At 37.7% G+C, this 24,561-nt stretch overlaps 1 protein-coding gene across 2 annotated transcripts in view; it reads left to right on the forward strand.

The window, feature by feature from the left end:
* The first annotated feature begins 280 nt into the window (after nucleotides 1–280).
* Nucleotides 281–24,561, forward strand: part of KPNA5 (karyopherin subunit alpha 5) — a 29,253-nt gene continuing 4,972 nt past the window's right edge. The window contains exons 1-12 of one of the 2 annotated variants that reach the window (XM_081940232.1): nucleotides 281–420; nucleotides 3,014–3,147; nucleotides 4,708–4,809; nucleotides 4,893–4,992; nucleotides 7,010–7,104; nucleotides 7,734–7,865; nucleotides 12,556–12,644; nucleotides 13,464–13,563; nucleotides 18,325–18,488; nucleotides 20,552–20,630; nucleotides 23,135–23,260; nucleotides 23,787–23,914. In XM_081940232.1, coding sequence (XP_081796358.1) covers nucleotides 417–420; nucleotides 3,014–3,147; nucleotides 4,708–4,809; nucleotides 4,893–4,992; nucleotides 7,010–7,104; nucleotides 7,734–7,865; nucleotides 12,556–12,644; nucleotides 13,464–13,563; nucleotides 18,325–18,488; nucleotides 20,552–20,630; nucleotides 23,135–23,260; nucleotides 23,787–23,914 — 1,253 coding nt within the window. In that variant the 5' untranslated portion in view covers nucleotides 281–416. Of the gene's footprint in view, nucleotides 446–3,013; nucleotides 3,148–4,707; nucleotides 4,810–4,892; nucleotides 4,993–7,009; nucleotides 7,105–7,733; nucleotides 7,866–12,555; nucleotides 12,645–13,463; nucleotides 13,564–18,324; nucleotides 18,489–20,551; nucleotides 20,631–23,134; nucleotides 23,261–23,786; nucleotides 23,915–24,561 lie in introns of both variants that reach the window. The other variant, XM_081940233.1, reaches the window with a different exon arrangement.

Below are 24,561 nucleotides of genomic sequence, written 5' to 3' on the forward strand. Positions count from 1 at the left end.
CCGTTTTAACTTTAAAGCCATTGACCTGGATGACTGAGAATCTTCGTAGACTTTCAAGTCAACTGTCCTCGAGATAATTGAACGTCCATTTAAGCCCAGACTGTCTCTCTGGTCTAGTAAATGCTGGCTGGGGAATTCTGCGACTTGAACTCCGGACATCTTCAAGTTGCCAAGTTGGGAAACACTGCTCTAAACCCTTGTTTATATCTATCTACTTATTCTACCCTTTGCCTATCTCTATGCAGTTTTTGGCGAAAGTGGCGCAGTTCGACCAATTCGCGGCTCCTGCGCGCAGGGCACGCTGGGAAAAGGGGCGGTGCCCAACTTGCCGTTTCGTGCCCTTTGGGCCGCCATCTTCAATTACGATCCAGGTTTCTCTACGGCGGAGGGTCAGCGGCGCCTGGGGTCGCCCTCCGATGGGTACGTGGGCATTTGTGGATGTGAGGTGAAGGATGGACAGACGCGGGATTAAACTGTAGCTTTGCTTCGGTAGAATCTAAATTGGGAAATATGGCCGTTAAAACCGAACGAAGCCCATTGGGGAGAGGCAAGGGTGATGTGCGGGGTCTCTTTTGCCTTTGCCCGGCGCTCGAGAAGCTTCTCCTGAAATAATAAAGCTTACCCGATGCAATTGGGGAAGAGGACAATTATTACTATTTTGTGATTTGCACATTTTCCCTCTTATTTCCTCCGGGCCGGCAGCACTCTCACCCTCTTCTTCCACCTAGCTCCTTGGTAAAATTGGCAAGTGATAGTTGGGATCGAACATGTTTACTTAGAGGAAGCCCAGAGTAGACATTCGTAGGATCCATGACCCACTGAACCCGGGGAGGAGACAAGCTAGCTGCCTCTGCGTTGTTTTCTTGGTCTCCGGGCTCTTTTTGTTCATGGCAACGTTGGTGAGAGAGTGGGGGGAGGAAAAGCAACAACTGGGAATAATAGTTTTAACAGCAATTCCTCACATGTGATAAGGGATTACAATGTTACAGCCAGGAATGCAAAAAATGGTGAGCGTCTCCCCCCCACCTCCCTCCTGTAAACAGCTGATGCGGCGCCAGATAACTGTTGAACTGCAATTCCCAGCGTCCCTAGAATAGGAGTAGGAATAGGGAATGGAATTCTTTATTGGCCAAATGTGATTGGACACAAGGAATTTGTCCTTTGGTGCATATGCTCTCCGTGTACATAAAAAGAGAAGATACATTCGTCAAGAATCATAAAGTACAACATGTAATGATAGTCATAGAGTACAAATAGGCAATGAGGAAACTATCAATATAAATCAGTAAGGATAGCCAAAGCCAGAGGGATTCTGGGAATAGTAGTTTAACAGTAATCTCTCCCCCCCCCCCCCAGGAAAAAACAATACAGGTAGTTCTCGACTGACAACAGTTCATTTAGTGACCAAAGTTAAGATGGCATTGAAAATGGTGATTTAGGACTTTTTCCATCCATCCGATGTGGGTAGAATGAGGGCCCAGATTGTTGGGGGCAATATGCTGACTCTAAACCGCTTAGAGAGGGCTGTAGCACTGAAGCAGTATATAAGTCTTTTTTTAGTAGCAGATTTTTTCCCCCTGCAGTATATAAGCCTTAAGTGCTGTTGCTATTGCTATGATCTGTGCAGCATCGCCATGATCACCTGGATCAAAATTCAGATGCTTGGCAACTGGTTCATATTGATGACTGTTGCTGCATCCCGAGGTCATGTGATCCCCTTTTGCGACCTGTCAAACAAAGTCAATGGGGAAGCCAGATTCACTTAACAACTGGATTTACTAACTTTCTCAACTGCAGTGATTTACTTAACAATGGTGACAAGATAAGTCCTAAAATGGGGCAAAACTCACTTAACAAATGTCTCACTTAGTAATAGAAATTTGGGGCTCATTTGTGGTTGTAAGTTGAGGACCACCTGTATTAGCACCCTTCTTTGGAGTGCCCCAAATTGAGCTTCTATACTTAGCATTCAAAGACACAGGGAAAAGTTTTTAATGCTCCACCAACCCTCCTTTCCTGCTTCTGCTTAACACTTTCAAGGAGCAGGACCAGCTCTGTCTAGTTTAGAAAACGAAAGACCAGTTAGGGAGAGAAGAGTTTGTAAGTTTCATTGTAATGGCAAAAGTTCAAATGCTTTAGTCAGAATTTCCAGAGAAATACCTGACATACTTTCTAAATTTGAAAACAGTGAGGCTTGAAGACGGCTTCAGACTTAGAAGGGAGCATGACTGTTAACATTGAGGTTTGCATCTTTCTTGATTTTGAGAGTTCATTTGTTGAAACAAGTCATACGTAGATTGCTGTACAAAATTTAAGTCCAGCTTCTGTTACTGTGTCTCTTAACTGGAATTAATTTACGACATTGTATTTATTATAGATATTTCAAGTCTATGTAAAGCTTCTGGTTGATGTATCATTGACCACTGTAACGATGCTTGATGATGAGCTTCTAAAGTTTTAAATTGGTTCAGTTATATCTGATGAGGTGCAAACATTTTCTCTTTATTTCCTATGCAAATAATATAAAAAATGAATTTCAGACAATCCTTAATTCTTTTGTGGAGTTTTCATGAACGTGCCCCTCTCTATATGAAGCATAATTGGCCCCAACAATCTGGGTCCTCGTTTTACCCACCTTGGAAGGATAGAAGGCTGAGTCAACTTTGAGCCAGTGAGACCCGAACTGCCAAACTACAGGCAGCTGTCAGTCAGCAGAAGTAGCCTACAGTATTGCATTCTAACCAGTGCGCCACCACAGCTCTTCATAGGAGCAAATTATGAGAAATTTTAACTCTATGAAGCAGGTGCAGGTGCAGTCTTCACATACTGTCATGTCATTAACAAAATGTTCATATTTTGATATCCTTCTATTTATACCATTTTACTTTGCACCTTTTGCCATTTTTCAACATTGACAACATTGAATGTTTCTTTTTATCATTATCAATAAAAATAATTTTGCTTCTCCAGAAAATGTCATTAGAGATGTAAACCCTTTTGCTTTTTATTGCAGATAACATGGCAAGCCCAGAAAAAGATAATTACAGAATGAAAAGTTATAAAAACAATGCCCTCAATCCCCAAGAAATGCGAAGACGAAGAGAAGAGGAAGGCATTCAGCTTCGGAAACAAAAAAGGGAAGAACAAGTAAGTCCTCATTTAAATCATAGCAGAGCCATGACAGTCATAAAGCCCATTAAATTGCTCATATTGGGGAAATTATTTATGGTCCAACTCTGATCCCTGCCTCCCTCCCTCCCTCCCTCCCTCCCTCCCTGAGAAATATAGTCCATTGTAAATAAAATGCAATACCTTTTTTTGAAAGCATGTTTATAGAATTCTTCTCACAAGAAAGTTGAGTTGGTAATAATAGCTCCCTTGGATGATGCAGAATGGTTAAATTTAACCTTTTCTTTAGAGATGTACTGTCATAACTTTTTTTTTTGCTGACACAGAATAATTTTATTTATTTCTTATGTATATATTTTTAACTTGAAAGGTTCTGAAAATTCCTTCAGAGTTAAAAGATACAATATAGAAGGAAATGAGGATGGAGAATGAAAAGAATTTAGGGAAAAATAAATAATAGAAAAAGGGAGAGTTTTTTGTAATCTTCAAGTTAGCAATAGCACTTAGACTTATATACAGCTTCACAGTGCTCTACAGCCCCCTCTCAGTGGTTTTACAGAGTCAGCATATTACCTCCAACAATCTGGGTCCTCATTTTACCCACCTCAGAAGTATGGAAGGCTGAGTCAACCTTGAGCCTGGTGAGATTCAAATTGCCAAATTTCAGGCAGCTGTCAGTCAGCAGAAGTAGCTTGCAATACTGCATTCTAATCACAGCTCTTAACTTTGTATTTGCAATTACATTTGTAACAAAAGGAATCAGAAGCTTCTTTCAATTTTTTTCTTTTCTTTCTGAAAATTTGTTTCCCCACCCTTTTCTTTATTCTGTATTAATTTTAGGTAGTTTTTATCTTCTCTTTAAAACTTTCAATAACATTGATTAATAAATAATACTATTACAAAAAGAATGGAAAACATATTGTGAGATGTATCTAGATGTTACGTTGCTTGTATTTAGACTATAATGAAAATGTGTCTATAACTAGTTTTTCTTTTTTGCACAAAGGTATTTTAAGGGATATTTTTAGCCTTGCGTGTGAAAATATTTGAAGCTAAAACAATTCAGTAAAAAATTAATACTGTTTAACATATTTTGAAAACCCTTATTTCTGCAGGAACATTTTTTTATGATATAGTTTTGACAAACTAAATAGATATTTATTTATTGTTACTGAATAAAGAAAAGAGCTTGGTTTTTTTTAAAAAATCACAAAACACTCTTTATCTTTCACTATACTTCTCATTGTAATTATTTGTTTTTCCTTTGGTTATATAATATTGTCTGAAAATGCCATCACACTGAATTAAAATAAACCAGTATATACAGTATGTTCCTAAATTTAGCACATATTCCTAAATATTCCTTAAGCATCTTGTTTGTAAAAGGATTCCCAAAGTAGGATTAGAGCTAATAGTAATGCATTGTTGATTCAGTTTTCTTGTTTCAAGAGAAAACTTGAAGACTTGATCAAAAAGTGAGAAAGTAATAGAAAAAATGATGTGCGTGATTGATGTAGTATCTCTTCCTCTTCCCCAAATAATCCCCAACACGTGTTTTTATTACTTTTTTCCCCCCAGTTATTTAAACGTAGAAATGTTTCTCTGCTGTCCAGCGAAGAGTCAATGCAGGAGAGCCCAATCCAGGATCCTGATGTAAGCTCTACTGTACCAATTCTGGAGGTAAGGAATCTATCGCATGCCTTAAAGCACATTTACAAATCTGGCTAAAATGTTAGGAAATTATAATGGTTTTCCATTTTTAGGAAGATGTGATTACGTGTGACATGGTTCAGATGGTTTTCTCAGATGATCCTAGTCAACAACTTGCAGCAACCCAAAAGTTCAGAAAATTACTTTCTAAAGGTAAATCAGCAAAACATGATTTTCTTCCTAATATTTAATAAATTTTAGTTTCAGTATTTGCATTACATTGAAAAATATTTTTAATAATACATGATAGTTCTTAATTTGTTTTTTAATCTTAAATGATTGTATTGGTGCAGGAATAATTTGATGTCAAATGTCCAATTACAAAACGAAAAAGAGACACACCCTCAGATGGAAAAGAAGAGCCACTTTGTACATTGTATGGGTTTCTCTCTGTTGTCCCACTAGTTTAGATAATATATCACAGCTGCTAACGCCACTCAAATTAAAGTTTATTGTTTTTTGTGGGATAAAAGTTAAAATGGAAGCTAAAAGTGATTTAGGAACAGCTTTTAGAAATGTATAACTTATCCTACTGGAAAAGTCAATATTCTCTACCAGTCAAAAGATGAAGCAATGCATACTATAATTTATCTTGTATTTGATATATTAATTTATATTAATTAAGCAGTGACTATTATCATTGTGCCAGTGTTTAATATGTAAAATAGAGTTTTATTTTGTTTGGTTTGAGATTTTTTTTCTTTCCCTTTTCATGTTTCTATCTCTTGTTTTTGAGGAAAGAGTAATCTTTTTTAAGGATTCTTCAGCTTAATTTTAACTTTTTAAAGAAAAGATAAATGGGCTTGTTCCATGTTATATCTGCCCAGTGTTTTCAGATTATTATTTTTAATAAAATAAGTTATCAGCAAGTCTAATTTGGAAAGAGGCTAATTAATGCTTGATGGAAATAATTAAGGTTTTCCCCTCTAGTATGTATATGTTACAGTACACAGTACATTAATACTATATTTAGTAGAGTGGAAATAATGGAGATGGAAAGAGAAAGACTCTGCTTCTTCCCAACAGTTCAGACATCTCTGCAATGCACTAGAACAAGTTTATTTTGGATTTAGTCCCCAAACACTAAGCCTTACAGTAATTTAAAAGGCTGAAGAACCATTGCCATTGATTAATCAAAAGTGCTTGAAGACACAAGTGCTCTGGTCTCTATAAAAGTTTGGCCCCAAAGGGCACAATATCTTTATGTCTGTTTTCACAAATTAACCTACATGCCCTCCCTTATATATAAATACAGCCAGGAATGTAAGTAAAATGTAGGACAGATCTTTTCATTTTTAAGGCTTTTGTGTAAATTGGCACTTGGTTAAAGGAAGCATGTTTTGATTGCTTCTTTCAGCTGTTATTCAAGTTATTAAAGCATAGTTTTGATGGTGGTGTGCCTTCTAAACTGCTGCTGTTCTCTGCTAGTTCTTGAGGTTTGTATGGAAAGACTTGAATGCACAACCCTGAGGCTTTCTTGCATCCTGCCTGCACCCTCAGTTTATAATTCTTCATTCAATAATGATTGATTTGTGTGATTCACTAGAGCAATAGATGGCATTGCCTAAAAGTGGATTAGAAACTCTGCTTTCATGGCTATTATCATCATACCAAATGAAATCTTCCCATTCAAAGTTAGTAGGTTAACTGATTATTAAAGTTGGGAAGGAGCAACACAAAAGGAGTTATTGCTTAGGGACTTCTTAGAAGCATCACACTGATCACTGTGAAGCATCTAGGCTTGATGAATGTGTGAAACTAATTGGGTTCTTACATATGAAACCATGAGAAACTATGCAATTCCTTAGTAAACACTTTTTGACTTACACATTGATCAATTTCCTAACAAAGAGCTTTGCTTATTCCCTATGTATGTCAGATGGTTTACATTTGTTTTCTATATTATTTCAGAGTGTTTCTCACAGCATTTTAATATCGCGATACATCAGTGAGTTAGGTTAGATTTAGAGAGAGAGTAAATTCGCTAAGAGCGATCAGCTTGCATAGTTTAAAATGGGGACTTTAATTTCATTCATCTGCAATATTCCAGCAAGTTCATTATGGGAGCTGTGCTGTTCAGCGTTATTTATACTTCCTTCTTAATTGTTTTCCATTGTACTGAACTTACATGTAACTTATTTTTATTGGATTACTCTTTCTTTCATTTCAGAACCTAATCCTCCAATTGATGAAGTTATTCAAAAACCAGGAGTTGTGGAGAGATTTGTCAAATTTTTAGAAAAAAATGATAATTGCACTCTTCAAGTGAGTTCCTAAAATAATATGAGATACATTTGGGAGGAAGGACAAGGAATTAAAATGTTATATCTTCCCTTTGGAATAGGAGGGGAGGTTTTGCTGCTCTGTCCCTGTCATTTGTTAAATAGTTTAATAGTTCCACAAGTTAAATGGCCCCAAACATAAATATTATGTCTTGTAGGAGGCACACAATTTAAATTTGGTTCCATAGTGAGCATGTTATTCTCACAAGCAGATATTTTTGTTAAAGATATTGAATAATATAAGAGGTAAATAAATTGAGACAACACTGGATTGAGACTTTTGTTTGCTTGTAGTGCAGCCATAGTTTTCCATTGTTACTTCCAATGTTTCAAATGTAAATTGTTCCCACTTGTTGAAATTATTTAAATTTTATTGAAATATAAGAATATTTTATTATTCTCCAAGACTGCATTTATAGTCTTGCTAAAATCGTGTGAGAATGATTAATTTGAATATTCCACACAAATACTAAACTGTTATTTCACTGCAGAGATTTACACAATACAATTGAAGGCTGTATTCTTGTATGGAAAAAGAAAGGGCCATAAAAAAATAAACATACTGAATTGATTGTAAAATAAACTCTTAAAAGTCATATTTTTATCTTCTAGTTTGAAGCAGCATGGGCTCTTACAAATATAGCATCTGGAACTTTCCTGCATACCAAAGTGGTAATTGAAACTGGAGCAGTCCCAATTTTTATTAAACTGTTGAATTCTGAACATGAAGATGTCCAGGAGCAGGTAACTTTTTGTGAATTTTTTTATTACGCAGATTCAATTGTACTGTAAAATGTTAGGCCTCAGAGAATTTTGGGAAGGAAAAAATAATGCATATTTGAATAAAAACAAAATTTGATCTAAATTTAATCCTAAACTATGGTTAACATTAAATACTTGAATCATATATTTGTGTGTTTTCCACTGTTGTCTTTAGATGGCACAATTCAGAAGATATCGGAAGTTTTTGCTTCAATTGTTGATTTATTATGATTCACAGGAAGCTAGAACTGGGGGTTGAATGTGTTTAGGTTTAGAAACAATACTTTGATATAAACTGTTCTCCTAACCCAGTTGGGGGAAAAGCTACTCAGCTCTCAATTACTCTGGGTGGCTTGTAAGCCAGGTAGTATCTATATCCATCACATGAAGGTTTTGGTTGCCGGATGGTATCCAGCCCATCAGGATGCAAGATGGAAAGATTCTGCTGCTTGGTGATATAAAGCATTTTCCCATTGTCTCAGATAAGATTTTGACTTAACTGCAAACTCTGACAGTTTGGAGATACTGTGGCTAGTTTAAACTGGGAGCCAAAACTTTCAACCTCCTATTTGTAGTGTGCTGAAAGTTAGGAAACAGCGTGGGACCTTTACAAGTTCAAAACGTATGTGCTATTTTAGTTACAGTGCATTGTTTGTGCATTGTATTTTCTTATTTCAGATAGTTAGGCTGCAGTCCCACGCTGCCTTACTTGGGATCAAAACATAGAAATCACTGGCTTGTGTAAATATTGTTAGGCTTACATTATTAGAAATTAACACATGTAGCAGTAGTTTTAGATTTTGATATGCAATATTATTTCAGTATATTTGTTTCATATCAGTGACTTGGGTACGTAGTCTGATGAAGTATCATTACTACTTATGCAGAAATAAAATAATTCTTGCTGCATAAGCTCATGGACGAGAATGAATTTATACTGTGGGATGAGCGACCATACAAATAAATACATATTGTATTTACTAAGCATCTCATCTTTATATCTAAAAGATTAATAATATTCAAATAGAGTAAGTGAAGGCTTTCAAGTATCAGCAATTTTCCTAGAAATTTAGTCTTCAAATATTAAATTGCAGGATTAAGAATCTTCTAACACAGCAATCAGATTATTGAAGCTACAAGGAAACAACTCTACAGTAATCCCACTATTCAAAGCCAAAGTTCCAAGCTTTCTGTTTTGTGACTTGCAGTGACCCGTGTACAAGTATACTGCTATACTAGAAGCAGTTTGATCTAAATTGGGGAGATCTGTTTTTAATTACCTCCTCAGTTAGGTCTTAGATGTAGCTCTTTTGAGGCTTCACTGGTCAAAGTACTTGCTCAAATAAAGGCACAAATGTGAGACCTTGGCCTACTTTGTATTGAGAGATAGTTGCATTTCCAAAAGGAAGAAGCAAATTATGTGTGATCTGGTTTACTGTGGGTTTACCCACCAATCAGTTTTTATGCTGGTACTAGAAAAAGTCTGCATGAAGCAGAAATCTTGATAAGAGCTGATACCTCATATTGCTGGTACACCAAAATTATGTATTTGTCTCTTGCTATCTCTAATTAAAGGTAGTCCTTGATTTATGACAGTTTGAAGTTATGATGGCCTTGGAAAAAGTGACTTGTGACCAGTCCTCAAAGTTATGCCCATCATGCCACTCAAACAGTCACATGATCTTGGTTCAGACCCTTTGCAATTGGCTGGCGCTTATGGCTGCAGTGTCTTGGGGTCACATGATTGCAATTTGCAATGTTCTCAGCCAGCTTCCAACAAGCAAAGTCAATTGAGAAAGCTGGATTCACTTAATAACTGTTATTTACTTAATGACTATGTGATTTGCTTAATGATCACAATAAAATGGTTGTAAAATCAGATCTGGTCATGTGATGACTCAGTGACTAAAATTCTGGTCCCCATTGCGACTGTAAATTGAGGACTACCTATACTTTTATCACGTTCTTATGTTCTACACAAAGTTGCCTATGTTGGTGCATTTGAATATGATGGCGATTCAACTATATTCCATATCGGAAGTTTTAATGTACACACTCAGATATTGAAATTAAATCAATTTGCACATGTACCTTTGGATTGCCATTCATGACAGTTGGAGCTAATGTCCCCTATTATTATAAACTATATACTATTTAGGTTGGTCCCATTCGGTAAATATTTCACGCTTAATTGTCAGTATTTTGAATTTCCAGAAAAGTAGCTGAATTCTGCATTAAAAAAAACTGCTATCACATATTTATTTGATTATTTTATTGGATTTGTAAGGCAGTTAATCACCAAATGACTCAAGAACAGAACAAGTTGCAATTGTGATATAACAATAGAAGATAAATATCAGCTATCTAAGGGATACAGATATTAAAATAATCATAACTATTAATGGATTCAATGGCCCTGGGCCTGCTTCTGAAAGAGCCTGATTTTCATAGTGTTTCTAAAAGATAGCAGACCGTTTAGAAGTCACCCACTCTCCACAAAATCCAATTATGCTTATTTTATATTAAGAACAGGGCTTTTATATTGGTTGCTTTGTATGGAACAGAGGTTGGTTTTTTTTTGCTTCTCCCACTCTGAATAAAATAAGTCACTCTACTGCAGTGCTCCTCAATTATTTTCTGTCATGCCCCCCCTAGGAAGAAGAAAACATTTCGCGCCCCCCGCGCGACTGTAAATAGTATCATTTGTCTATAAAATTGTTATAAGTACACCTCTGCATAACACTGTATCCTTATTAACGTATAAGAGAATAAAAAAAGAAAAATGTGGATCAATTTACAACAAAGAATAGCTTTATTAACTGTAGCAGAAAAGATTTAAAGGAGCACAGCTAGAACATATACATACATATATTTATATATAGAGTATCACAGAAGTGAGTACACCCCTTAACATTTTGTAAATATTTAAGTATACTTAAATATTTACAAAATGTTAAGGGGTGTACTCACTTCTGTGATAACACTGAAGAAATGACACTTGTATGTGCATGTATACACACACAAACACACATATTTCCTGCACGCAGTCATTTCTAGAAACAACACCTGCTCGTCTCAGTGGGAAAGACCCACGCATCCCAGATGTGAAGACAGTCCAAGTGGTCTCTCCCTGTCTCTCTCTCTCCCTCGTCTCTCTCCCTCTCTCTCTCTCTGCCTTTCTCTTTCTGTCTCTCCTTCTATTTCTGTCTGTCTTTCTGTCTCCCTCTCTCTCTCTGTCTTTCTCTGTCTCTCTCTCACTCTCTCTGTCTCTTTCTGTCTCTCTCTCTTTGTCTCCTCTCTCTCTGTCTCTTTCTGTCTCTCTCTTCTCTCTCTCTGTCTTTCTCTGTCTCTCTCTGTCTTTCTCAGTCTCTCTCTCCTCTCTCTCTCTTTCTGTCCCTCTTTCTCCTTCTGTCTCTCTCTGTGTGTGTGTCTCTCTCTCTGTCTATCTCTTTCTGTCTCACTTCTCCCTCCCTCCCTCTCACTAGCTCTCTCTTTCTCTATCATCTTCTGAAGGTGGGGTGAAAAGGGGCCCGTTTTTTGGCCAAAACCTGCCATTTTCACCTATTTTTTGTGCTTCCTGGAGATTTTCAAAAGACTTGATAGCAAAAGCTTTTGCTTCCGCTTCCCCTCGCGGCCAGTTGCAGGGCGTGGATCCCGCTCGGAGAAGGCGGAGCGGCAGCTCCTCCCTCAGCCAGGAGCCAGCGGGGGCTGGTCGGACAGGCAACCTTGGCGGGAAACTCCAGTCTGCCGCCGCCGCCGTTGCCGCCTTCACCGCCGCCGCCGTTGCCGCCTTCGCTGCCGTTGCCGCCGCCGTTGCATCCAGATGGAAAGGGAGCCTTCGCGCCCCCCTTTATGGAGCCTCGCGCCCCCCCTGGGGGGTGCGCCCCACTATTTGAGAACCACTGCTCTACTGTAATATATTGTTACAGATAATCCTCGACTTACAACAGTTTGTTTAGTGACTTTGAAGTTACAACAGCACTGAAAAAAGTGACATATGACTGTTCTTCACATTTACAACTGCTGTAGCATCTCCTTGGTCACATGATCAAAAGCCAGATGCTTGACAATTGTCTCATATTTATGACGGTTGCAGTGTCCCGGAGTCATATGATCCCCTTTTGTGACCTTCTGACAAGCAAAAGTCAATCGAGAAGTCAGATTCACTTAACAATACTATTACCAACTTAACAACTGCAGTGATTCACTTAACGACTCTGGCAAGAAAGGTTGTCAAATGGGCAAAAATTCACTTAATGCATGTCTTGCTTAGCAACATAAATTTTGGGCTCAGTCGTCATAAATCGAGGATTACCTGTATAGATATTTCCATATCTATAACAACTATGCAGAGATGTGAGAATTGGCACATGGATTCTTTCAGTGATTGCTCCTATGCTGGCCCAAATAGCCATTATCTTTTGCAGGGGTTCTAGCAGTTAACAATACAAGATATTTTTAGGCTCAGCTGCAAACATGAATTCCCATGAGAGTAGTTGCTTTCATGTTAACATTAGCCATTTAAATAATAGGTTTATTTTCTTTTGCACACAGTTTATATACTTCTGCATAAATGATCATGTTGTTATAAACTGTAAGCATAAGAATTATGCATAAGTATTTAAAAGTCTTAAAATAATTATGAATATGAATTTACATTTTTGTTTCTAAGGCAGTGTGGGCCCTTGGAAATATTGCTGGAGATAATGCAGAATGCAGAGATTATGTATTAAGCTGTGGAATACTTCCTCCACTCTTACAGTAAGTACAGATCATCTCTGGTAGTTAACTGAATGGTATGCATAACTACCTAACCAAAGCATCTATGTTAATTGCTAACTTATAAACAGTAGGTTGCTAATGTTCAATGCAATGCTTCAGATTCCAAAAAAGGTGCTTTTGAATGGATAGAATTAGAAACAGCATTTATCTGTAATTCTTTTTAAAACATCTAATTCATTTCCCAGAATAATCTAGTAGGCATGTGATCTTGAGAAAAGGCACAATTGCTTTACACAATTGCCAACATATTGTATTATTTCCAAAGCACTGCCCAGCCCTTGAAATTATTTTTTTCAAGGTAAGCACTATTGGATTTAACGGAACATCTGAACAGAGATGGATAGATTTGAAATGTCAGTTATATACTTTTGGTGTTAGTATGTTGACATAAAGTTTCTTGATGCTAGAACGTGCCTATTTTAAATAACAGTTTTTATTATAGTAAAGGTTTTAATTATTCATCTAAAAATTATAAAAACACGTTTCTTCTCATTCTCTTTTTTCAAAAAAATATAATTTCTATGGATTATGTCCAATTTTGTATTCACAAAACAGCTACTCCTCTTCTTTCTCTTCCATGCATTCCCCCAATTTGCTCAGATAAGGTCACGAATAAACCAGTTTCACTGCCCAGGAGATACAAATAAAAAGAATCCGTTCTGCAGCTGAAATGCTACTCAGTCATTACATGATTACATTACACGAAAACCTTTGAATATATCTATATTAATTAAAGTGAAGTTATTTTCATGTACAGGGCAAAAATAATCATTCAAATTATTATTATTGTCTTGGCAGACTCCTAACACATTCTAACAGGCTCACAACTACCAGAAATGCAGTCTGGGCACTTTCAAACCTCTGTAGAGGCAAAAATCCACCTCCAGATTTTAGCAAGGTAAGGTCCATGTTTCACTCTATAAAAATGCTATAATAATAAAATGCATACATTGTGTTGTTCAAATGTATTTTCTTGTATAAATTAAACTTTTTAAATGTCAACTATTTATGTCCAGATAAAGGTTTATTTTTGTCATAGAATGGAACTGAATATAGTAAGAAGTAAGTTTCTTCCGTAAGAAACTCAAGACCCACTTGTTCCAATTAGCTGGCCTGGCCCAATTGCAGTCATAAGTATAAGTATAATCTAATCCTGACCTTCCTGGATGGCATTTTAAATTTTTAAATTCTGGGGTTTTTAATTGGTTTTAATTGGTTTTAATTATCAGTTAGTTTATGGTTATTATACAGACTGTGTGCTTAAGTTGTTTTGTCTGGAGTTTTGTGTTTTGTTTTGTTGTCTATTATATATTTATTGTCTGTACACCGCCCCGAGTCCCTTCGGGGAGAGGGGGCGGTTTATAAATTTAATAAACTAAACTAAACTAAACTAGTATATTAACTTTCTGATGATGATACATTCTGATGATGATACTCACATTTGAAATTAAATTAACATTTGGCTGTAACAGAGCAAAGCAGTAATGGTTCTACACAATGTTTGCTGGAAATGCACAACATAAAAGTCAGTTCAACCAAAAAGTAATTTAGTGAGTTATGCTATATTTGAAATATCCTGAAAATGGCTATCTATAATATTTTTTTGGTTCAGTCCCAGCTAAAGTTATTTATACTGGTCTCAGTTCAAGAAAATTCAGATTCAGCAATATTGTTCATGTAAGTGTTCCAAGTCAAATCAGCTCAGTTCCAACGTAACTAAGAAAACGTAAATATAGGGTACATTGTAATAATGACCTTTTGTGAAAAAGTAGAATATGCTGATAGGTTTTTAAAGAGTTATAATAATATCAAATACCCTAGGGTTTTCAATTTACTGATTCCTCTTTTAGGGAATCAAGTTTGAAATAATTCTTTGCTGTGTTGACTTGTTTCACACCCATTTTGGAAATGGGACATGCCACTGATCTGTAATAAGCAACAGGAAGATTCCAGTATCTTCAAATGAAAGAGCCATATCTTCCAATGGGCTCACTTTCCTATTGCAGACTGCCCATAAACACTGTCTATGTATGTAGCTATGTGCTTCATGGTCTAAGTTTCCCTCTGTCAATCTCATATGCGCTATTTTGGTCTTATATTAGAGATACCTCTTTCAATTAGTCTGTATTTAGCCCAGGGCATTATACCATTCTGTGACATAACAGTGTGTTCAAAATATTTTTAAGCTCTTAGGAATTCCTTTTTCCTTTAGCCACATGGACCCCATTTTGACATTAGCCATCTAAGGTTTGCTTTGGGCTTCCTCAGTTTGGAAAAGTTTGTTCATAGCTTGTATTTTCTCAAGGTATGATCAATAGTGGTGACCCCCAGGGGCAGAGCCTTCTCTGTGGGAGCGCCTTCCCTCTGGAATGAGCTGCCCCTGGAGCTTCGCATAATCCCTGACCTCCGGTCCTTCCGACGAGCCCTAAAAAGTTGGCTTTTCCAGCAAGCCGACCTGGCCTGTTAATTTTATCTTATTTTTTAAATGTATTGTCCTATAAATTGGGTTTGTTTTTTGGATATGTATTTAATTTCTTTTTAACTTTCGGGATGTGTGTTTTTTAATGTTGTACGCCGCCCTGAGTCCTTTGGGAGAAGGGTGCCATATAAATCCAATAAAACAAACAAACAAACAATAGGCTGTAATCTGCTCTGCCCGTACCACACAGACTTACCTATCACAGAGAAACTGCCATTTTAAAAAACTTTATGTTCTAGGTTAGAGAGAAAATATTTGAATTCAAATCAGCAACATCTTAAAATAATCTAGCCTTCTCCAAGGTGGGATTTTCCAAATATAGTAGATTTTTAACATTAGAATTCCAGTTTGCTAGCCAACTGTCCTTGAGAATTTTGGAAGTTAAATTCCAATACTTCCTACAGTTTAGGGAAATGTAACACCCATTTCAAGGACATAAGCCTGTAGTAGAAGAGAGTTACAGCAATAGTCTTACTTATTTGTGTGCTCTGCTACTATATAACTAAATGCCTTAAAGAGGTGGCTGGTGCCTAATCCAGTCCCCTACCATTGATTTTCTTAAGGCAGAAAAAAATTGGTTTCTAAGCTAATATCATATACCATGTTTCCCCGAAATTACGACATGTCCTGATAATAAGACCATGCCATATTTTTCCTGTGGACAAAAATATACGCCCTCCCCCAATAATAAGCCCCCTGGACAACCCCCCCCCCTCCAGCCAGGCAGAGCGCCACTCACCAACCTAGCGATATCCCGAAGGCGCAAAGCTGCAGGTGCTAGGGGGAGGAGGCAAAGGGGCTTACAAAGGCGCTAAGCCAGCCCACAACCATAGAGCATAGTGCCAGAGTGGCCGCTGCCGGAAGACTCGGCAGCGGATCTCTGGAGTTTGGAAGCCGGTTATGCTCGGAGCATGACAGCAGCGGTGGCGCCCTGGCCCAGCCCTGCAGGGAGAGTTGGGCATGGTGAGGCAGGGAGGCATGCGAGCTGGAGGCAGAACAAGTGCTTGCACAACCTCTCTTTCCAGCAGGGCAGAGCGCCACGTGGCTTAGCGCCTTTGGGATATTACTGGGTCGATGAGTGGCGGTCTGCCCGGCTGGAAAGGGGCATTGCTGGGTGGCTGCTCATGAGCGTGGTCACCTGCTGCGACAGCGCAACACAGCCTTTTGCCCCTGAGGCTGTGCCTGGCTCTTCGGGTGCCCGCTCACAAGATAGCAGCCATATGGCAACCCCAAACCAATACCCCCCCCCCCCCGATAATAAGGCCCAAGCAAAATTTGGGGTGTGTGGTCTTATTTTCGGGGAAACACGGTAAGTTCTACCAGATATTGGATTTAATTGGAACTAAGCATTCCATTTTATACTGGTTTAGGTGCATTTAAGTAAGGTATCTGAATTTTGTTAAATTGTTATTTTATTCCAATTGATACTGTGTTTCCCCAAAAATAAGACATGCCCTGCTAATAAGCCCAATCAGCTTTTCAGAGCATGCGCCATAATAAGCTCTCCCCCGAAAATAAGCTCGCCCCCAACTATTTAAGTGCATGTACAACTGATTCCCTCCATTACCACTATACCACCTACCGGTACAGCTTGTGGGACAAAAAGAGGGCCCGCTGCAAAAAAAGCGGCAGGCGAAGCAAAGTTCTTCTAACCCCCCCACCGTCCTTCCCTCCTGCGCAAAAAGAGCGGCAGGTGAAGCAAAGGGCTTCCACCCCCCATCCTTCCCTCCCACGCAAAAAGAACCTGCTGCAAAAAGAGCGGCAGGTCAGCAATGCGATCACCCTCTCCCACCTGTACTTTTTCGCACAAAAAAACACCACCCACCTCGCCCCAATGGTAAAGGTAGCCTGGCTGGTTTCCTTCCCTGCCGTCCCTTTAGCGCGGGGTGGCAGGTGGGGTGGAGGGGAAAGGCGAGGCGCGCCTCTTACCTTTCCAAGTACCGTTGCGTTCCTCGCACTTTTGTCCAGTGAATCCCCTTGTAAAAAAAAACCTCATGAGTTCAACTCGCAAGGTTTTTTTTACAAGGTGCTTCACTGGACGAAAGGGCGAGGAACGCAATGGACCTGGAAAGGTAAGAGGCGCTCCTCGCGGCCCAACATTGCCCACCTCGCCTCAATGGTAAAGGCAACCTGCCTGGTTCCCTTCCCTGCCGTCCCTTTAGCATGGGGTGGCAGGTGGGGGGGAGAAGCGAGACGCGCGTCCTAGCACTACCAGAGATTGACAGCTCTGCTATGTTCCTCGCCCTTTCGTCCAGTGAAACTCCTTGTAAAAAAAAACCTTGCGCGTTGAACTCATGAGGTTTTTTTTCCAAGGGTATTTACTGGACGAAAGTGCGAGGAATGCAACGGTACTTGGAAAGGTAAGAGGTGCGCCTCGCTTCCCCCCCCCCCCCCCACCTGCCACCCTGCGCTAAAGGGATGGTAGGGAAGGGAACCAGGCAGGCTGCCTTTACCATTGGGGCGAGGTGGGTGGTGTTTGGGCCGCGAGGCACGCCTCTTACCTTTCCAGGTCCGTCACGTTCCTCGCCATTGTGTCCGGGGAAGCCCCTGGTAAAAAAAAAACCCTTCTCGCGACTTCAAGGAGTTTGATTGAACTCGCAAGAAGGTTTTTTGTTTTTTTTACCAGCGGCTTTCCTGGACACAATGGCAAGAAACGCGACGGAGCTGGAAAGGTAAAAGGCACGCCTCGCTTCTCACCTGCCCCAGAAAATAATAAGCCCTCACCCAATGCCATATTTCTTGGGGCAAAAGAAAATAAGACCCTGTCTTATTTTTGGGAAAACAGTACTTTAAAGGTATCTTTAATTTAGAATTAAAGATTCTTTAAATTAAAGAATGATGCAGGTTTTGCTCCAGGATTTTTTTTTAAAAAGCCCTTTAAGATTTGTTTAATTTTTGTTATAGTTCAGTTCCACTTTCATGCCTTTTTTGTACATAGTCAGATGCCCTGACTATATTTTAAGGATATTTTAATTGATGTTAGTATGGTTGCTATTGATAAAGTGTTTTGTAGATTTGGCATATGCACTGTATCATTCTGCAAAGAGACACAATTACAGGCATTTTTTAAAAAGTATCATTGTATTTTTAATTTAATAGTTCTTGGTTTCCATCTTTGGAAAAATGTTTGCAGTAAAAAGTAATTTACAATTTGCAATTCTCTCTTTCTAAACTCTTAAGGTTCGTCCTTGCTTAGGTGTTCTATCAAGGCTGTTGTTTAGCAGTGATTCGGATGTATTAGCAGATGCTTGCTGGGCCCTGTCTTACCTTTCCGATGGACCGAATGATAAAATACAAGCAGTTATTGATTCTGGGGTCTGCAGAAGATTAGTAGAACTTCTGATGTAAGTCTCTTTAAATCAGATAATTATTTCACCAGCAGAGCTGCAGAAGATCGTAGAAGGTGTTACATTAAATCAGTGTGTCAGATATAGTTTCTTCATACCATATCAGCGCCTCAAGTGAGCCTGCAGTGATAGTTGTCTTTCTTGCCTCTATTCTCTTTTGTGAGACAGCAGGAATTCTACAATTGGCAAATTCAAGACAGGCACAAGTATCCAGTTCGGCTTATTTTTATCTATCAGTTTAATCTGTGCCTATATTAAGCAGTACATAGATACAAGGAGTCTTCCACCAATTGTTGCAATACAGTGTTCCAATATAAAGGTCTAGTCACGGAATGATAATTAATTCCACTTGAACATTCTGTTTTGTTCTCCCACCCCAAACACACATGCTCACACTCTCTCTCACCTACACAGCCAGACACACCTGAAGCAATATTTTCCATTTTCTCCCCACAGCATGGTTTGATTTTGTGCCAATGGAAGTGATTAGACTTCACTGAACAATTTAGGGAGATGCACTTGGTTTTCTTTTGGAATTGATTTTATTGTTGATTTCTTTTTCTAGTGTAGAGGTCATACTCTTGACCATATAAAAATACATTACTAAGAGCTCCCCTGAAATATTTCAAGCAGGTAGACATTTTCCATTTCATGTTATTCAGTTTCATTCTTTTTTCTTTCCATACAGCTGGTGCATTCTGAAGGCACTGGTCACAGTCCTTGTTGATTTTTTTCTTACAGATTTAGTAGAAATAGTTTTTACTTTAAAAACTATATATATAGTTTCTGAGGTTCCCCCCTTTCCCCCCTCTTTTTTAATTAAATAAAAATGAAAGAAAAGGAAAAGGCTTAAAAGAGAAACAAAATACATATACGGTAAATATTCTCATACATACATAGAATTGTATCATATAGACAAGTAATAATTCAGTAGTGTTCACAGCTAATCTATCAATTCAGACTACTAAATAATTGGAATCATATGTTTGTTTCTCCAGTGTTGAATAGTAAGGCTTTTGGCTATACATGTACAAAACAAATTGATTTTGTCCAGATGTTGACTTTTATATGATAAAAATGAACTTCAAAAGAAAGTAAATATCTGAAAATATTAAATTTCAAAGTTGAGTTAAGGCATATAATTTATTTCCGAACGGAAACAATATATTTATATCATTAATTTCACTCTATCTCTAATAACGATTGCAATGAGCTCATTTTTAAAATATTACACCTTGTTGAAAAAGATATCACATAAAAATCTGTTTATTTTTGTTTAACATCAAAAGAAAAGAAAAAGATTCATATGTGCAATTGTATATATGAATTTTGAAAAATATAAATATATATTTATATATATATAAAATATATAAATAAAATTTTGAAAGAGTTTATATATATGCATATATATATATATATATATATATATATATATATATATATATATATATATATATATATATATATATATATATATATATATATATATATATATATATATATATATATATATATATATATAGTGTGTGTGTATATACACACACACACACACACACATATTTGTGTTACAACCCCTGGTATGCCTTTATTTATTTATCAGTACAAATACAACACACACACACACACACACACACACACACACACACACACACACACACACACACACATATATATATATATATATATATATATATATATATATATATATATAACATACATACATACATACATACATACATACATATGTTCGGAAGAAGTGCTTTATGTAAGATGAGAGCACAGCATTTCTCTGCATTTAATTAAAGCAGCCCAGCTTTTTTTTCAACTTCTGAACCACTGTTTTAAGAAGTCAATTTCATCATTAAGTCCTGCCTCTTCAATATGATGATGCTGGGCTTTTGTTCTGCCCCGAGATAAAATATGGTGGAATTCTTTGATAAGCTGTATGAAAGAATTATTAGCATAGTATACCCAAACCCATATGAATAGTTAAAAAATGATTGTATCAGGAAGAATACATCTATTTATCTTTAAAATACTTCAACAATTCCGTTGTTTAGGCACAATGACTACAAGGTCGTATCGCCTGCATTAAGAGCAGTGGGAAATATTGTGACTGGTGATGATATTCAAACTCAGGTAAGCTGATTTTTAAACTTACTTTAGTGATATTTCTGAAAGATACAATAGAATCTTATGACCTGAACTTATCAGATACAGGGAATATTGTAGCCTTATTCAGGCATTTACCCAAATGCTAAGAAAGTTCATAGTACATGGAGTCCAGTTCCCCCTCCTCTCCATTCTCTGTCCACCTATGAAGTCTGAAAGGAAGCAGTACTCGTAATCCCTTGGAAGCGACTACAGATTCTCATGTAATCTGGAACTTCAGTAAAAGAGGGTCTTGGGTTGTTCCAACAGTTCTGCCCAAACTCAAGCAAAGATATCTGCCTGACTATGTAGAGGTTGGAAAGAACAAGAGTAGGACTATATGGACAAGCCCTTCCTCCTATTTTGAGCTCTTTTCAACTTTGATTCCAGCATTTGTGCTATCCAGGTTTGTATATTGTGGAAGAGGAATATTTCTCTGAAAGCTCTGTTTTGAAATAAGCAAGTCTTTCAAATACTGGAAATGTTTACAGTGAAGTAATATTTCCCTGCTTTGCTGACTTTGAAAACTAAAGAGGGCCAATGAACTGATACAATGAAGACCAGTTTGAAAAAAATGCCTTGAGATAGCTTGGTTGTATAGATAGAATGGGTGAGGACTGAATATGTGGAGGAAGAATGTGGATTGAACTTTCTTAAGAAAACTGATGGACACTGTGTAGTAAATCTACTATTTTCGCTCAGAAGACAACTGTTAAGAGATGTAGTTCAATTTGTACAAAAACCTTCTGAACAACGAGTGCTGTGGAGATATTCACAAAAGAGATCTATGACTTTGGAGAATGAGATACAACTGTTTGGAAAGATCCCAGTTATAATTTTAAGAAAAAGTTTTATTATTATTAAGAATCAGTTGAAGATATTTGATCCTGGACATACTGAGATAATGACTGCAGTGGTTTATGGTAAATTATAAGCTGTTGTGGACTTTCTGTGTGTGAAAGGTGGAGGAAAACAAGAAAAAAAAATCTGCCTCTGCCTCCCAGCATCCATCCAGTATTCATCTGGCTAGCATCCTTGCAGCAAACAGCCTGGTCAGTTTCAGCACATTATTGCAGCCTGCTTGTCAGGGCTTCGCTCCAGTGCACCCACCATCAGTTAACTGAGCTAAGCTGCTGCCACCGGCAGGGAACACTGGAGCTTTCACTGCCGAGCAGCTGATTGACGATTGGATCGGCCTCCAGGAATACCGCCTATCAGCTGTTCTAGGCAGCAGGGATCGCCTTCACCGATTGCCGTTTGCTGCTGTTTGCCGCCTATCGTCACCACCGACATTTGGCAGTGGTGAGTGGCAGTGGCAATCCCCGCCGCCTAGAACAGCTGATCGGTGGTATTCCGGGAGGCCGATCTCACCACCAATCAGCTGCTCGGCAGTGAAGGCTCCAGCATTCCCCACCGGCGATGGTGATCGGAATTGTCATGCGGCTGCATTCGCCACCACTGCACCAACCCCACTCCCCATGCTGTAATATTCACTCTATAAGACGCATAGATATTTCCACCCACTTTTTTTGGGGGGGGGGGTGCGTCTTATAGTGTGAAAAATATGGTATTTAATAGATTTTTAATAGAGGGCTTTGGAAGCATAGTTTTGATGTTGGATTTACCTGTTAACTTTTTTTCTTTACAGTAAATAGAAGGTAGGTCAAATTAGAGGGGCAAATAGAGCTGTAGAAGTTTATAGATTATAGATCTGCTTTGCAATGGGGGGAAACTTATTCTTGAAATATTTATCAGTATTCAACTGAGCGGCCAATTTATATGTATGCTTTTTTAATGCAGATTTTTTGTCTTGTTTAGATTTGCTTTGTTTGTATGCCTTTTTGTCTGTTGAAGTATTGTATCTTAGTGTGGTAATAGACTTGTAAAATGTGAAGCATAAAAGTAACTGTAGGAGTTTTTGCCTATAGTGGTGTGCAATAATTCCTTGCACTGCAGGACTGCTTTTTAAATGTAGATAGTATCTTTGGTACTCATCGTTAATTGGTTCCATGTAGCACAATGAGTACCAAAAACGATGAGTACTAAACAAATTTTCCCCATAAGAAATAATGTAGTGACTCATAAGACAGCTGACACTGACAAGTTCTACTTTGTGCGTTGAGTACCAAAGTAACGATTAATACTGGGACAAAATATTCATGTGTGAAAATGCATTGAGTCCCCAATTTGGTGAGTTTCAAAGCAGTTGAGTGCCAAGGTACCATTTCGTTTATTACAGTATGTACTTTTTCTTTTTCCTTTTTTTGCTTTTGCCTTGCATTTGTGCACCTTCATGCTTAATTTTTATTGAAAAAATAAATAAAACAAAATCTAGAATAGATTTTTCAGAAAGCATAACATGCCTTTTTTCTATGCATACACTGTTCACTGAAATAGTAACTCAACATGTAAATACTGTTATTTCAGCTATATGCAATGTACTTTATTTTACATTGTTTAGGCAGAACTTTTCATCTTTCAAATTATTTTAGGTAATTCTAAATTGCTCTGCATTACCCTGTCTCTTACATTTGCTGAGTAGTCCCAAGGAATCTATTCGAAAAGAAGCGTGCTGGACAGTATCTAACATCACTGCAGGAAACAGAGCACAAATTCAGGTAATCTGTTGCCTTTGTTATGCATAATTATTTTTTACTCTTAACCGTTTTTTTTTGCCTTGTTCTGTTCCTCAACCTCATTTATTTTTGTTTAATCCAATGAATAGTGCTGGATAGGTGGGAAGGGATGGGCAGCTTTATCTGGAGGTTACACATTCAATACAACCTTATATCCATGCATTTAAATGTCCATTAAATCCATATGGACAGTAATGCTTGTATCATTACTGCAGATTTCTTATTTTTTCCTTTTTTTATTGTTTTTTGTTTTATTTTCTTTACATAATTGAGGTAATTGTATCAATTTATTTGTATGTGTTGCTATATAGATGATATAAATCCAGGCATTTCTGCAATAATATTTTTGTTATTTGGTGATCAAGTCCAATTTTTTTCTCTGGTACATCCAGAATTCATTGAATGGGTATCTGTCAAATTGAGAATTTATTGTAAGTTCAGTATTGGATTAGCCTGTTGTCTTAAAGCATTTCAGAGTTATTACAGTATTATATATTTTTTCCTTTAGGCTGTTATAGATGCAAATATATTTCCAGTATTGATTGAAATTCTTCAGAAAGCTGAATTTCGTACTATAAAGGAAGCAGCATGGGCCATTACTAATGCGACATCAGGAGGGACTCCTCAACAGATTAGGTAATACATTGCAGTTGATTCACAGCCATGCTGCTAGCTGAAAGAAACTTCTTCATTTAGTAACCTTTGCTTTCAGATAGTTAGGACTTCTATGCCACCGCTCCTCATTCTCAGCACCCAACACTGCAATGGCTGAGAATTCTGGAGTCAATCTTGAGGGCACAAGTTTGTGAAAAGCTGCATGAGGGAATCATAGTATACCTTGAATATCTTTTATGTATTGTGTGTGTCTGTGTGCACATGCACACACATATATACACATACATACAGGTAGTCCTCAACTTACGATCACAATTGAGCCCAGAATTTAGGTTGCTAAGTGAGAAATTTATTAAGTGAGTTTTGCCCCTTTTTATGACTTTTCTTGCCACATTTGTTAAGTGAATCACTGCACTTGTTAAATTAATTACACAGTTGTTAAGTGAATCTGGCTTCCCCCTTGACTTTGCTGGTCAGAAGGTCACAAAAAGGGGACCATGTGACTCCAGGATGCTGCAACCGTCATAAATGTGAGTCAGTTGTCAAGCATCTAAATGTAAATCACGTGACCACGGGGATGCTGCAATGCATAAGTTTGAAAAAATGGCATAAGTCACCTTTTTTTGGTGCTGTTGTAAATTCGGTCACTAAACAAACTGTTGTAAGTC

The sequence above is a fragment of the Natrix helvetica genome (assembly GCF_964273705.1).
Source record: "Natrix helvetica genome assembly, chromosome: 2".
In the NCBI taxonomy this organism is placed as follows: domain Eukaryota; kingdom Metazoa; phylum Chordata; class Lepidosauria; order Squamata; family Natricidae; genus Natrix; species Natrix helvetica.